General features: G+C 37.7%; 1 protein-coding gene across 1 annotated transcript in view; it reads right to left on the minus strand.

Moving 5' to 3' along the window:
- The window catches only part of SLC15A5 (solute carrier family 15 member 5), a 30,619-nt gene that overhangs the window by 16,817 nt on the left and 1,900 nt on the right, over positions 1–11,902 (minus strand). The window contains exons 2-5 of the mRNA XM_042050322.1: positions 11,144–11,366; positions 6,960–7,129; positions 4,869–5,089; positions 2,196–2,382 (exon numbers count right to left, since the gene is read on the minus strand). Of these exons, the coding sequence (XP_041906256.1) occupies positions 2,196–2,382; positions 4,869–5,089; positions 6,960–7,129; positions 11,144–11,366 (801 nt within the window). The remainder of the gene's footprint in view (positions 1–2,195; positions 2,383–4,868; positions 5,090–6,959; positions 7,130–11,143; positions 11,367–11,902) is intronic.

Raw genomic sequence — 11,902 nt, forward strand, 5'->3', positions numbered from 1 at the left:
CAAACAAAAACCCCACAAATACACAACTGGAAAACTGGAGAAGCTTTAAGTCTATCAAATACTCACATTTTTCATAAATAAGTCCAGATACCGTATTTGGGACACAATCTAAATTCATGTTAAGATTTTAATGTTTTTTAGGTCATATCTAATTTATGAATAAACCAACAGCTATAGAGAGTAACAGATTACAGTTTTTATGTAGACACTTAATACAGAGCAATCAGGTATCTCAGTTCAATATTGTCTACGTGGTTCATCCTTGAAAACTGTTACTCTTAACATACTGAAAATTTCCAGAAAACTATTTAAAATTTCTTCTTCTTACAAGAGTTGAATTAAAATATAGTTATAGGCTGGCTTAACACCAACTGCCTATTTATACTTCCAATTTTGTTGCTGAAAATAATTGAGAACCTAATTAACTGTTGGCAAAAATATTGGCACTTAGAGGTCTACCATACTTGCAGGTGCAGTCATATACTTGGATATCTAAAGCCATTGCCTGTACTCACAGGTATTTTTATGCCTCAGGTAGTTTATCACCCCTAACAGGAGGCTATTTTGATAAATGAACCTATTAAGAATAAACCACTGCATATATTCTACTGCTGTTCAACATAACAGGATAGAACATTAATACTAACTTGAAATTTCCATGGTTTAAAGGAAAATGATTATCTGAATGTGCTTTTTGTGTTTTAATGGAGATGTTATTTTAAAAACTAGGCTAATTGCAACCTGCTGTGTTATATGCTTCTGGTTTGTATAAAACTTAATAACACTCTTAATTAGGCTAATTTAGTCAGATTAATACCTCTGTGTGTGTCAGTACTCACTGTGCTGCCTGCCATGGGGCACTGAATTAATAGCAGCACACTGAGAAAATAGCGGTTTATAAATATTTTCATCCGAGGTTTGCAATGCAGACTGGAAGATAAAAAATGTAGGAAGTTTAATGAGAGTATCTATGAAAGGGAATAGTTTTAAGTGAATATGGAATGGAAGATGCTTTTCTGCTGGTACTACATGTAGCTGATGTCTGAAGAGTGTTGCAGAGGATCCCTCCAGATCCTAGAACACAAGAGGTTTGGGGGTAATGAAAAAACAAATAAATAAAAGAAACCACATCAGTGTCAGGAGAAGGCAGCCCAACTCTTATTAAAGTTATCATTGCTTCTAGGCTATGAATTTCTCTGAAACAAGTGTCAGTCTACAACAGGGAAGACTTCCTTTTACCACTCCTGTGAGAAAGAGGTAACAACTTCACCTTTGGAGGTCCCTTTTTGCCGTGACTGAATGTACAATGAGGATTTTAATAATGAGAATACTAATCACTTGAGCAATTATCTCATGTTAGATATTCTAATGAAAACTCTAGTGCTGGGGAGGAAGGCTGTAACCTCTCCAAGTAACCTTCCACCTGTGAAATATTCAGCCTGTTCAATGGGAACAGCAGCCAGTGATACACACCCATTTGTTTTGCACAGTTTTCTGCATGTTTTCTTTTGCTCCTCCATTCTAAAAACTCCTATTGCACATAGAGAATTAGCCTAGATACTTTTATTTCATTTATGACACAACTTCAGAGCCTGGAAGAAACTGTACTAATGGTAATACCGTTTCCCTCTTATGAGCTGCAGTCCTAACAACAACACACTTACAGCATAAAAATCACAGCAAAACAAAGCCTCTATTCATAACTGAGTTATCTGAATCCAGACTCCTCATTTTGAGCAACACATTTCTCCAGTATCAGAGAGCAACTAACTGAAGGAATTTTTACTTTCTAAAAAAGTCTTTGATTGTAAATTAACTTTCCAAAAGGCGATGGATAAAGAAATATATTGAAGATAACCAAGTCAAAATAATTCTCAGGCATAAACAGTTAAAACTGCTTCTCCCCAATACCAATTCCTTTGGATGATCCCTAGTGCCTCAAAATTTTTATTGGTCAGAGGAATCTGTCCTACACAAAACCTTTACATTTTTCCTTACTATCTAGTAAGTGTTTTCAGGACTTTTTTTCCAATAATTCCTTTGATACATATTTACTTCTGAGCATCATCCCAAAACAAGTCCATCTTAACATTTATAGTCAGATATAATTGTCTAGGATCATCCATTACACTGAAATTTCTTTCAAAAACAGAAGACATATTAAAGCTGTATAAACACATGTATTTTATACATACCAATGTAAATTGTTGGAGAATGTCCATTGTCCTTGGAGCTAAAGAGCCATGAGTTAATGCACTCCAAAATAGGAACAAGAATCAGTAGTGGCACGATGCTTATCACATTCATTGCTGCAACTGGCAAGACAAATCCACTGAAGTGCAAGTTGGAATTCATGGTTTGGAGATAATATCCTGAAGGAATCTGTATTGAAGGACAAAACCACAATCCATGGATAAGATTTTCACTATATTTGGAAATCTCTCCAAGTTTTTCCTTCTGAAGGAGTCACATTAAACCAAATACCTGCTGGCAAAAAAGGAATGATCATTCATGAATAAAGCCTTTCACAGAGTGACAATATTGTTCTCTGCCAGAACATAACATTTCCCTTTTATAACATTTTCTCCTATATTTTACAGATTAAGCAACAGTCTATAAGTTTATTTGATCACCTCTGATTAGAGCCATCAGCCAAAGTTCCACCCCATACTTCAGTCACTTCACCCAGTGTTTAACAGAAGAGAATCTTAAAATAGCAAAATGCAGAGTGATTTTATTTCAGAATTACAAGGCACAGAGTGATTTTGGACTTATGATTGTGTGCTCAAGGTAGGACTCATTCTTAAGAGCACTTTCCAAGCTACAGGGAAGGAAGATTTGGGTACAGCCTTAGAACCAGCTTCATACAACTCACAGCCAGAGCACCTATAGAGGACTTCCTTTTACTTGGGGGAATGGAAAACCAAAGACAAAAAGAAGCAGATGAGGAACATCCCTATGGCAGTCAACAGGGTACACAATTAAGTAGATTTATAAGACTCTCTCACTACAAAAGCAAACAATTCCTCCTGCTTGTGTGAGGCTACCCAGAAGAGCTGTTGAGTTTATTAAAAAGTGTAAAATCAAAATCCTGGTGGCTTCTACCAACAGATTTACAGATTTTTCAGTGGGTTTTTTTGTTTGTTTTTCTGGGTTTTGAGAAAGGTTGATTAACTAATTTCATGTGCAGCAGGGAACCATAATCCACTCTTTTACAGGCTAGGAAACTCCAGCTCAAGCAATTCACAGAGTACAGTCATGACAGAACTCAATGTAGAACTGGATTCTTTACTCTGTTTTTACTGAGTTCTGGACTCCTGCAGCATCCTGCACACTCTTCGCTATGACCAGTAATTTCAACCTCAGGCAGGATATTGCTGCTTTATAGCTGTCTGAAATTAATGTATCGTTATTAACTGAGCTCATGTAGGGTTACTCACCAATGTTATAGTCAGCCCTACCCACCATGAGTCTGTTCAGTGCTCAAGAACTATTCAAATGCTAGCTCTTAACAAAAATATTTTTCACCTACATTCCACCTCCAAAAGGAAATATAAATTGTAAAAGGGAGAATAAATAGCAACCAAGCTATGTATGTTAAAACAGAGTCAAATTTGGTTGATTCCTTTTTTCCAATGCCTATAGCAAATAAGAATTGACTTCTTAATAGGAATTAAAGTATCATCAACATGAATCACAGGCACTGAAAGCTTTAAATTTAATGTGAAGAAAATACTATTAATCTTTACAAAAGAGATACTGATCTATCTCTTAGTTTGAAAAAGGGCCTCAAACTTATTGGAAATTCTGCCAAAGGATTAATTTCTTTCAGCAGTGGAAAGACATCTATATTTTCTAGATAAATACTTCATAATAAACTTGATAAATGATAATAACTGTTTAATTTTCATCTGGTCACTAATGCACAACCTTGGTCATGCATGTGTGTTTGTTGGTTTGGAATGGTTTTTTTTTTTGTTTGCTTGGGATTTTTTTGTGCTTTTGAGGGGAGGGGAGGAACCAGGGAGGGAAGAGGAGAAAGAACGAGGCAGATGGATGGGAACACAGAATGATGGCAACAGGAAGTGTCAGTGAAGCAGTATATGCCACGTATTTGTAAGAATTTCCTTAAGCAGCATTTTAACACCAATGACTAAAAATGCATTTCCGAGCCAGCTCATAAACTTGTTATTCCAGTTGCCAAAGGGTAAGCTACCTCCAACTCCTGCTTAGCCAGGATCATCCAGGCAGAAAGGAATCTGAAGGAATCATGTCAGCTTAAGGAGCTTCTTGACACATTTACATTTATATCACACACACACAAGTGAAAAGAACCACACAGCCTGACAGAGGGGCTGTGAAAGGACTGCTGCTTTCCCCAAATGGAAACCCACCCACTTCCACTGTAGGTACAACAGCCACACAATCCTGCCAAAACAGTAGGAGAAACATGCAATCAAAACAGCAAATAAAGATTTTCTACCTCTCCCCAAAAGTGATTGAACACTTAGGAAGTTGGGAAATTACATTTTTCAGGAATGCTAAGCCTGTTGCTAAGTGTTGATAACTGGCACAGCAGTATGAGGAGCACAGGACTCTCACACAAGATGGTTCAGCCAGTAAAAAGGTTCCAAGAAAGGAGCAACAAGCACTCACACAAGCTTCTTAATGAGTCTTGACCAAGTCAATTTTCATTATTTGAGGAGACCGGAGGCTATAGCAAGGTATATTCTTAGGCAATTAAAACTACTCTGCAAGGTTGCTCAGCTGGCAAAGCCACAGTTAGAAAAAAGCACACCTAGAGACACGGTATTAAACAACGCGTCACGGTCTGTTGTGAGGTCTTTGTTTAAAAGCTGTGTACCCACCTGCATAATGCATGTTCTGTACAGAATCTGGAAAGTAAACAATGGGAAGAGTCTGGCAAGTGACTTTGTGCCTTCCACCTGAGTCTCACTGTACTGACCACCGTGGTTTTCCTTGGCATGGTCCAGCCAGTTGGTCACGCCTGTGCTAAAGTAGCGATACCGCACACAGCACGCTTTCAGGGCACTACAAATGACCCCAAAAGTCGTCAGCAGGGAACTGTCTGCAAACAATCAGAGAAATTAGACATTGGTATGTTTTTGCCTGCTGCCAAAATAAACAAGACGAGACAAAACACTTTGGGAGGGAAAATATAAGCTGGTGTACTCGCCTTTCTGTGTTTTTAGGGAGGGGAAAGGTAATAACAGTCTGGATTTATTTAAATCTTTTTTTTTTTTTAACCCAATTGGTTCACAACCTAATTGTTACAAAAGCAATCCTGTCCAACAGCCACCAGAGAAGAGTGCCTTTTATTACCAGTTATTTAACACAGCACAATGTGTTTCTCTGGTTGAGCAGGTAAAGTATTAATTTCCTTTGTTTTTTCTTTCAATTTATTGAATGTATGTTGAAGTCCAGTGGCAAGGGAAGGGCAGCAGCAAAATGAGAAGGAAAAGGAGTTTAAAAAAAAGTTGATGAATTAAGAGAATTTTCGTGGATGAATTTCAAAGCCAGAATTATCATCTCAGGTGTTCCAAGTAGTATGCAGGACAGAAGAGGAGTTTCCACTCTACTACTTGGTTCAGGAATTTTAAAACTTGTTCACTAGGTTCAGGAATTGCTAACTTGGTAAGAAATAGAAGTAGAATGAGCACCAAACTGTTAGCATCAGGCTTGGGAACGCAGGTTCATTTACCTTTGGCAAATTACCATCCATGCAAATAGGGGTTATGGCACTTCTCTGCTTTTCTGAGTGCTGAAGCACTACACTAAGTTGGGTATCTATAAATAAATACTTCCCAAAAGCCAAGGTGAACTAAGATCGCAGAATGAAAATATCTCCCTACTATCTCTGATGTGGAAATTGTTTTCTAGAAATATCCATTGACACCTACTGGAAGCACTTGCTTTAAAGTACTAAGTAAAGGCATTTTATTAGGTAAACTAATATTTCAAACTCCCTGGCTGTGTAGTATTAACCTGCAGACTGTTGCCACTATGGAATAAAATCTGAGATGGCATATCAAAACCTGAAAACACAGAGCTGGTAGAGTTTTTATTGTTCTCTAGGACTGTACTAGGCAACTATTCTCACCACTCACTGTAAGTGATGTTTAAGTTTCAGACCTAGAAAATTTTAAGATCAACTCTGAAGACTAAAAGACAAAAAAGTGCAGAATTCCAGAGTGACTTGACAAAGAAGCTAACCAGAAAACAAGTAGGACTTGGGGCTCTTCTCAAAGCAGAGCTAGTTTCAGAAGTAAATACAAGGTAACAGAACATTTGATATCAGCTCAATTCATTGGCAGAGCTTGTAATGAAATGTTTTAAGCTAGAGAAATGTTATTTTGCTTTGCCCTACACTAGAGATTGGACATTCACAGAAAGGGAATAAGAAGCAGTAATGTGGAGTTACTGCTCTGCAAGGGTTTGAACCCAGTCAGGCTTGAAATTAGAAGATGGAGTGCCCCATGACAAGCCCAGCAGAGAGCTCAACAAAGCAGCAGCATGGCTGTGCCCTGGCTCATCTGACCTGGTCTCAAAGATGGTCATGGCCATCTCCTTTCCTCTGGAATGTAAGGGGTTGGGCAGACAAAAGGTTGAACCAAATGTGACAAAATCAATTCCACCAGCAGCAGGCATAGCACACCTCTTCCTGCATAGGCCAAAGGCTGTGACACATGCCCTGGCGTGACAGAAAACATACACGAGTTTCCCAGACACTGCTTCCCACTTTTACAGCCTACCCAGAATCTCCAGGTTTGTCTTTGCAGAGGATATAATTTCTCACATGCAGATTTTGGAGGGCTAAAACCCAAGGATCTCCAACCAAACAGGGCAGAGTTATGAAAGAAATAGTTTAGATATGCAAGTTGATTTCTTCTGTGAAAGTAATCTCTAAAGATATTTCCTAAGACAGAGTTGCCTCTTACCTGTTTTGGGTTTGTAAATCATTTCACCCCGAACCATGTGAACTGTGATCATACCCATAAGCCCAGACACAAATGGGATGAGAAAGCCAAGGTTCCTGGCCACAGACTGCTGGATGTAAGAAATGCTGACAAAGACAACTGCTGAGTTCAAGTTAACCAGCCAATGAAACCTGGTACACAGAGACAAGAGAGAGAAAAGCTGAGAGGCTGAATAATATAAAAGCCTGTACAGAAGATTAAAACATCCAATTAAAGGCATGGTTAAGTATAGTAATCATGGACAGCATCAGTACCATGCACACATTAACACAGCAATTAAAACAGATTTTCACTCAAATGTCTCAGCTCCAAGAGGTATATGATTAAAGTAAGTGTACTAAGGCAGTAGAGCTGAACAAATTATCAGTGTAGTACTGGAAATATTCTAGTGGGTGACATTAATTAAATACATCAACATTTACCATTTACACATTTAATATCTGGCAACAAGCTTTGTGTATGAAATATCATCAAATCATATGTTTCAAGTTTAAGAGAGAAATGTCTTAATGCCACCACCCCTTCGTTCAGAAACATTAAATGTTAAAAAATGTAAGAAATATTAAAATTTGATTTATCAGTTACTAGTTGCAAGGCTCAGTTTGAATTTTTGTTGGCTTCTGGAATATCTTGGTAAGGAGGTTCCCCAACCCAGTTTTCTCTTAGACTGTAATTGGTAGTAGAGGTGCTTCCCAAGTCCTGAGCCCCTCCTAATCACAGAAGATATTGAAAGGATAAATCCCACACACTTGGAAGCAGATGGCATACCACTAGTGATAGATCTACTGCAGTTTGGAACCCCTGAAAATAGCACAATTATTGAGCAGTACTGCCCCAGTGTGTCAAAGATTACAGTTTGAAAGCAACTGCAAGAAGAGAATCCTTTGCCTTTGCTGAAGCCATTTTCATTTAAAGGTGAAATACACATCGATACATAATTGTACAGCTTAATACATACTACTGTAAGAAGCCAAGCTCCTTTTCTAGTTCAGTGTAACTTCTGCCTCATGCATGCTATTTGAACTTGAGTATTTGGGCTAATGAATCTAGAATTGTCTGCAGTGACAAGAGATTTGGAATTAAGTTACTTGATGATGATACAGTTAGAGGGATTTTGTGCATAAAAATATTGACCCATTCAACTAAGGCTTTTTAAAAAAATATAATTAATTGATTCATTTAACTAGAACTTGTGTAGAAGTTTTCAATCAATTCTTAAGTGACAATTTTAAGTTAGAAGCTTCAGTGGCTGTTTTCCAAACTTTCCAAAGAAGTGTGCCTGAGCTACCTGAAGTCCTGACATTCTTCATGACTCTATGAGTGTTTGACTGGAAATAGGAGCATCCAAAGAAAACCCTGGAGTACAGGAGAGCACTTTCATTTTTCGCTGCTGAGTAGCAATGTACTTTAAGACTGAAATGTAAAGTAAAATGTAAAAAATTAGAAGAAAAAAACCCCAACCAATGTGTTTAGCAATCCCTATGGCCAAAACACGAAAGATGAACTAACCTCAACACACATATGAGAATTATGGGCTGTGCTCATATCATACTGACAGCAGCAGATAGGTATTTGGGCCTTCATTACCTAAAGAGTCTCAGAGCTCACATCAGGGCATAGCAGATTTAGTTAGATACATCAAACTGAATATCCTGTCCAGCTTTGCAGGGAAGAGCTCCTTCCTGAAGCTTCAGCACTCTGAGATCTCTTCACAATGAAAGCCAAAAACCAACTTGAGAGGTTCATTTCAAGAATGCAGACCAGATAAACTTAAAAGCTACTGTGACAAGCCTACATAAACCCAATGATTTCCTTAAATCATTTTACAGAAATGTATTTGTTGTGAAAACTTTAAAGTAGTAACATCCAGGTGATTCTTATTGAAAAGCATTGTTTATGTTTATACATCTTTGTAGGAGGAGGTCAGTTTTTTCAGAATGACTGTGGAGGTCTCTGCAAAAACAAAGTGGGGGAGAAAATCCCAAAGAAGTAGAAAAAGTCTTTAAAAAGTCAAAGAAAAGTGTTTTGAGGAAAATGGCAGAAATTGATCTGCAATACATGGAAACAAAAAAGAGAGTGAGGATGGAAAACATCATTGGTTCTATGTTCTCAGCAGGTTTTTTTTCAGCAAGTCTGTAAGACAAGATACAGCTCTGCTAACTCTCACCCCTCATCTAGATTGTACCCTTAGCTCTCATTCCCTGCCCCAACATACAGAAAGTATTTCTCCTGCTGCAAAATAGTACCAGTCCATAATCTTAACCTTGGAAATGCAGAAGGCCTTGGAAAAACTTAATCCAACAGAATCCAAGTTACTTCTTCACTTAGAATTGGTATATTCTGTTTATTTATGAGGTCAGAGCCATAGTACATACTGCACATTAGAACCAAGCCCTAAGATGTGCAAAGCAATCTTCTTGAAGGATTGAATTAGAAAACAGGACTTTTAAGCCTATCTTTAATTCAGTAATTCTGATTGTTTAAACAGAACTTGGCCAAGACCAGACTCAAACTCATCAAGAGTATGCCATCTCATTTTATATCATTTTAAAATTCAATCCCACAACAAACACCCACCAAGAGAGACAAGGCTACTGAGGAAAAGTGATTATATTCTGAGGGCTTTAATGAGATTAAAAATGCTTAGAATGAACCCCTCATTTTTCTAAATTTTGAGATTACATTCCAACAGCTCCTCCTTGGGTGCCAGTGCAAAAATTAAATTTTTTGGCATCGGACATGTGCCTTTCTTGATATTTCCAAAGTTCCAAGAACTTACCCATTTGGATTCCCCCAAGGAACTTTTTATTCATATTATATCTCCTTTGTAATCAACACTGAGAAATGTCACTTTGATTAAACACAATTCTGAATGGCTAAGACCACTGTACAATAAACTCTCCAGAGCTATCTTTCAGAACAACTGATTGCTCTCCAGTCTTAATTCCCCAGAGTCTTATTTAATCAAAATGATGTTGCTAATTAAGGATTAAAACTCAGAATAGAGTAAAAAAGAAGGATTTTTTTCTCTTCTCTCCTATGGGCAGGTCAAGGAGGCAGAATCTGCTCTAGGGAACTAAACATCTCATCCACCTTTGGTAAAGCTACTTTATTCACTGAAGTTTGGATTTAATTCAAAACTCTTTGATATTAACATAATTGGAAGAAAAAAGAATAGCCAGGAAAGATATCCCCAAAGGAGGAGAGATCTGATTCACCAAGATCTTCACTGATTCTTCAGCATTGCATTGTTAATATGCAAATGTGCTCAGTTTTTATTTTAATAACTGTGCATGTAAAGGAGAGAAAAGGGGGCAGTTTAGGGCTTTCTTTCACCCTGCCTTGAAGCAGGAATATGGAGATTCCCACTGCAATTTCCTCACTACACAGTTTAACCAGAAAATATATCACTCTGTATAGGGCTACAGAAAGGGCAAATAAGGGCAAACAAATAATCAAAAATTACCTCCCTGATGCATGGAGAAAGAAATAGTTCTTAGGAAAAAAAAAAAAATCCAAACCCTGATTTTTAAGAAGCATTTTAAGAGCAACTTTTCCTAAAGAATGGAAAAAGAAATTCAACGAAAAATACAAATGTTAAGTGGTTTATCAGATGCCAGAACTTCCCAGGAACAAAGCTGAAACAATACAGGAGATCCCTACCACTGAGCTTGGTTTGAGACTACTCACAATCCTGACTTCCAGCAAACCAGCAGTCTACTGCTTCCCGTCACTGCTAAAAACTTACCCTGATGTAAATCCCAAAATATCATTGAATTTTGCCACTGTTAGGGAGCAACAGCAAAGTATCCTAAAGGCATAGCCTTGTTAAAGGCAGGAAACCAAATGGAAAATGTTGTTCCAACAGCAAATAGGGCAGCAAGTCTTTTGAGTATTTGGGCAAGTTGTTTAATCTTGAATACTCTGACTGAATACTTCTGTAGGAGGCCAAAATAGATTATCATCTACTAGCAAAAGGAAAAAGTCAGGAAAAGTTTTAACTGAACCCCTTGAAACTCTTCCAAAATCTAAAAGTTGTGCCGTTAAAAGCAAAACCACAAACCCCACCATCCACAGGATCAGTGAATTTCAAGGCAATGCTCCATTATTCCCAACAGATATTTAGCCAACATTAAATTACAAACCAGTTGAAAAATGAAAGCAGTTCCTTTGGCCCACAGTCCTCGAGGCTGTACGCACTTAGTGGACACACTATAGCTCTTATTCCTCCTATTCCCAGACTGGCTGTGAGAAGGGCAAAGTAGAACACAATTTTCTCCTCCCTTTTGGGTAGAGTGTGAAGAATATGTCGTCTGTCGATGTAAACATCTTCAAAGGGGAATGACACCACAGGTAATAGTGCTGTGCCTGGAATGGAAAGAAAATTGTCATTTGAAAGGAATTAGAATCAGATGAATAAGATGTATATTTTTTAGAGCAGGTATGTTGAAAAGACAGATGGAAAATCAAAGATGCACAACAGAAAAGTGCAGAGAGGGAGACGCATAATTCTGTAGAGAGGCAGAAACTTTTTGGATGTTGCTATGAAAATTAAGGCAATACCATTATGGACCCCCAAGAAACCAAATTTCCTCTGAAATGCTTGTAAGGATTCAGGTTCTTCTATCAATTGAACCACCAATTAATCAAAAAAAACCCCACAAACCATCCCACAGTGGAGTGCAGCTTTTTTTTGCATCATCTAAAACCCCAGAATTGTAATAGGAATGATAATTAAGAAATAAATTCTCAAAACTTTTGTTGACAATTTCCTTTTTTCCTGCAGCAGCTTCATAGAAAATATGATTTCCAGAAAATTTAACTATCAAAGCACTGCCATGAATTGCATTTGCCACTTCTAGTCTTCAAAGCAAGTCTTACAGATTTAATCCGCTACTGATTTT

Source organism: Corvus kubaryi, unplaced genomic scaffold, assembly GCF_017639235.1.
Source record: "Corvus kubaryi isolate FWS band 111438036 unplaced genomic scaffold, C.kubaryi_AGA036_p1.0 72, whole genome shotgun sequence".
NCBI lineage: Eukaryota > Metazoa > Chordata > Aves > Passeriformes > Corvidae > Corvus > Corvus kubaryi.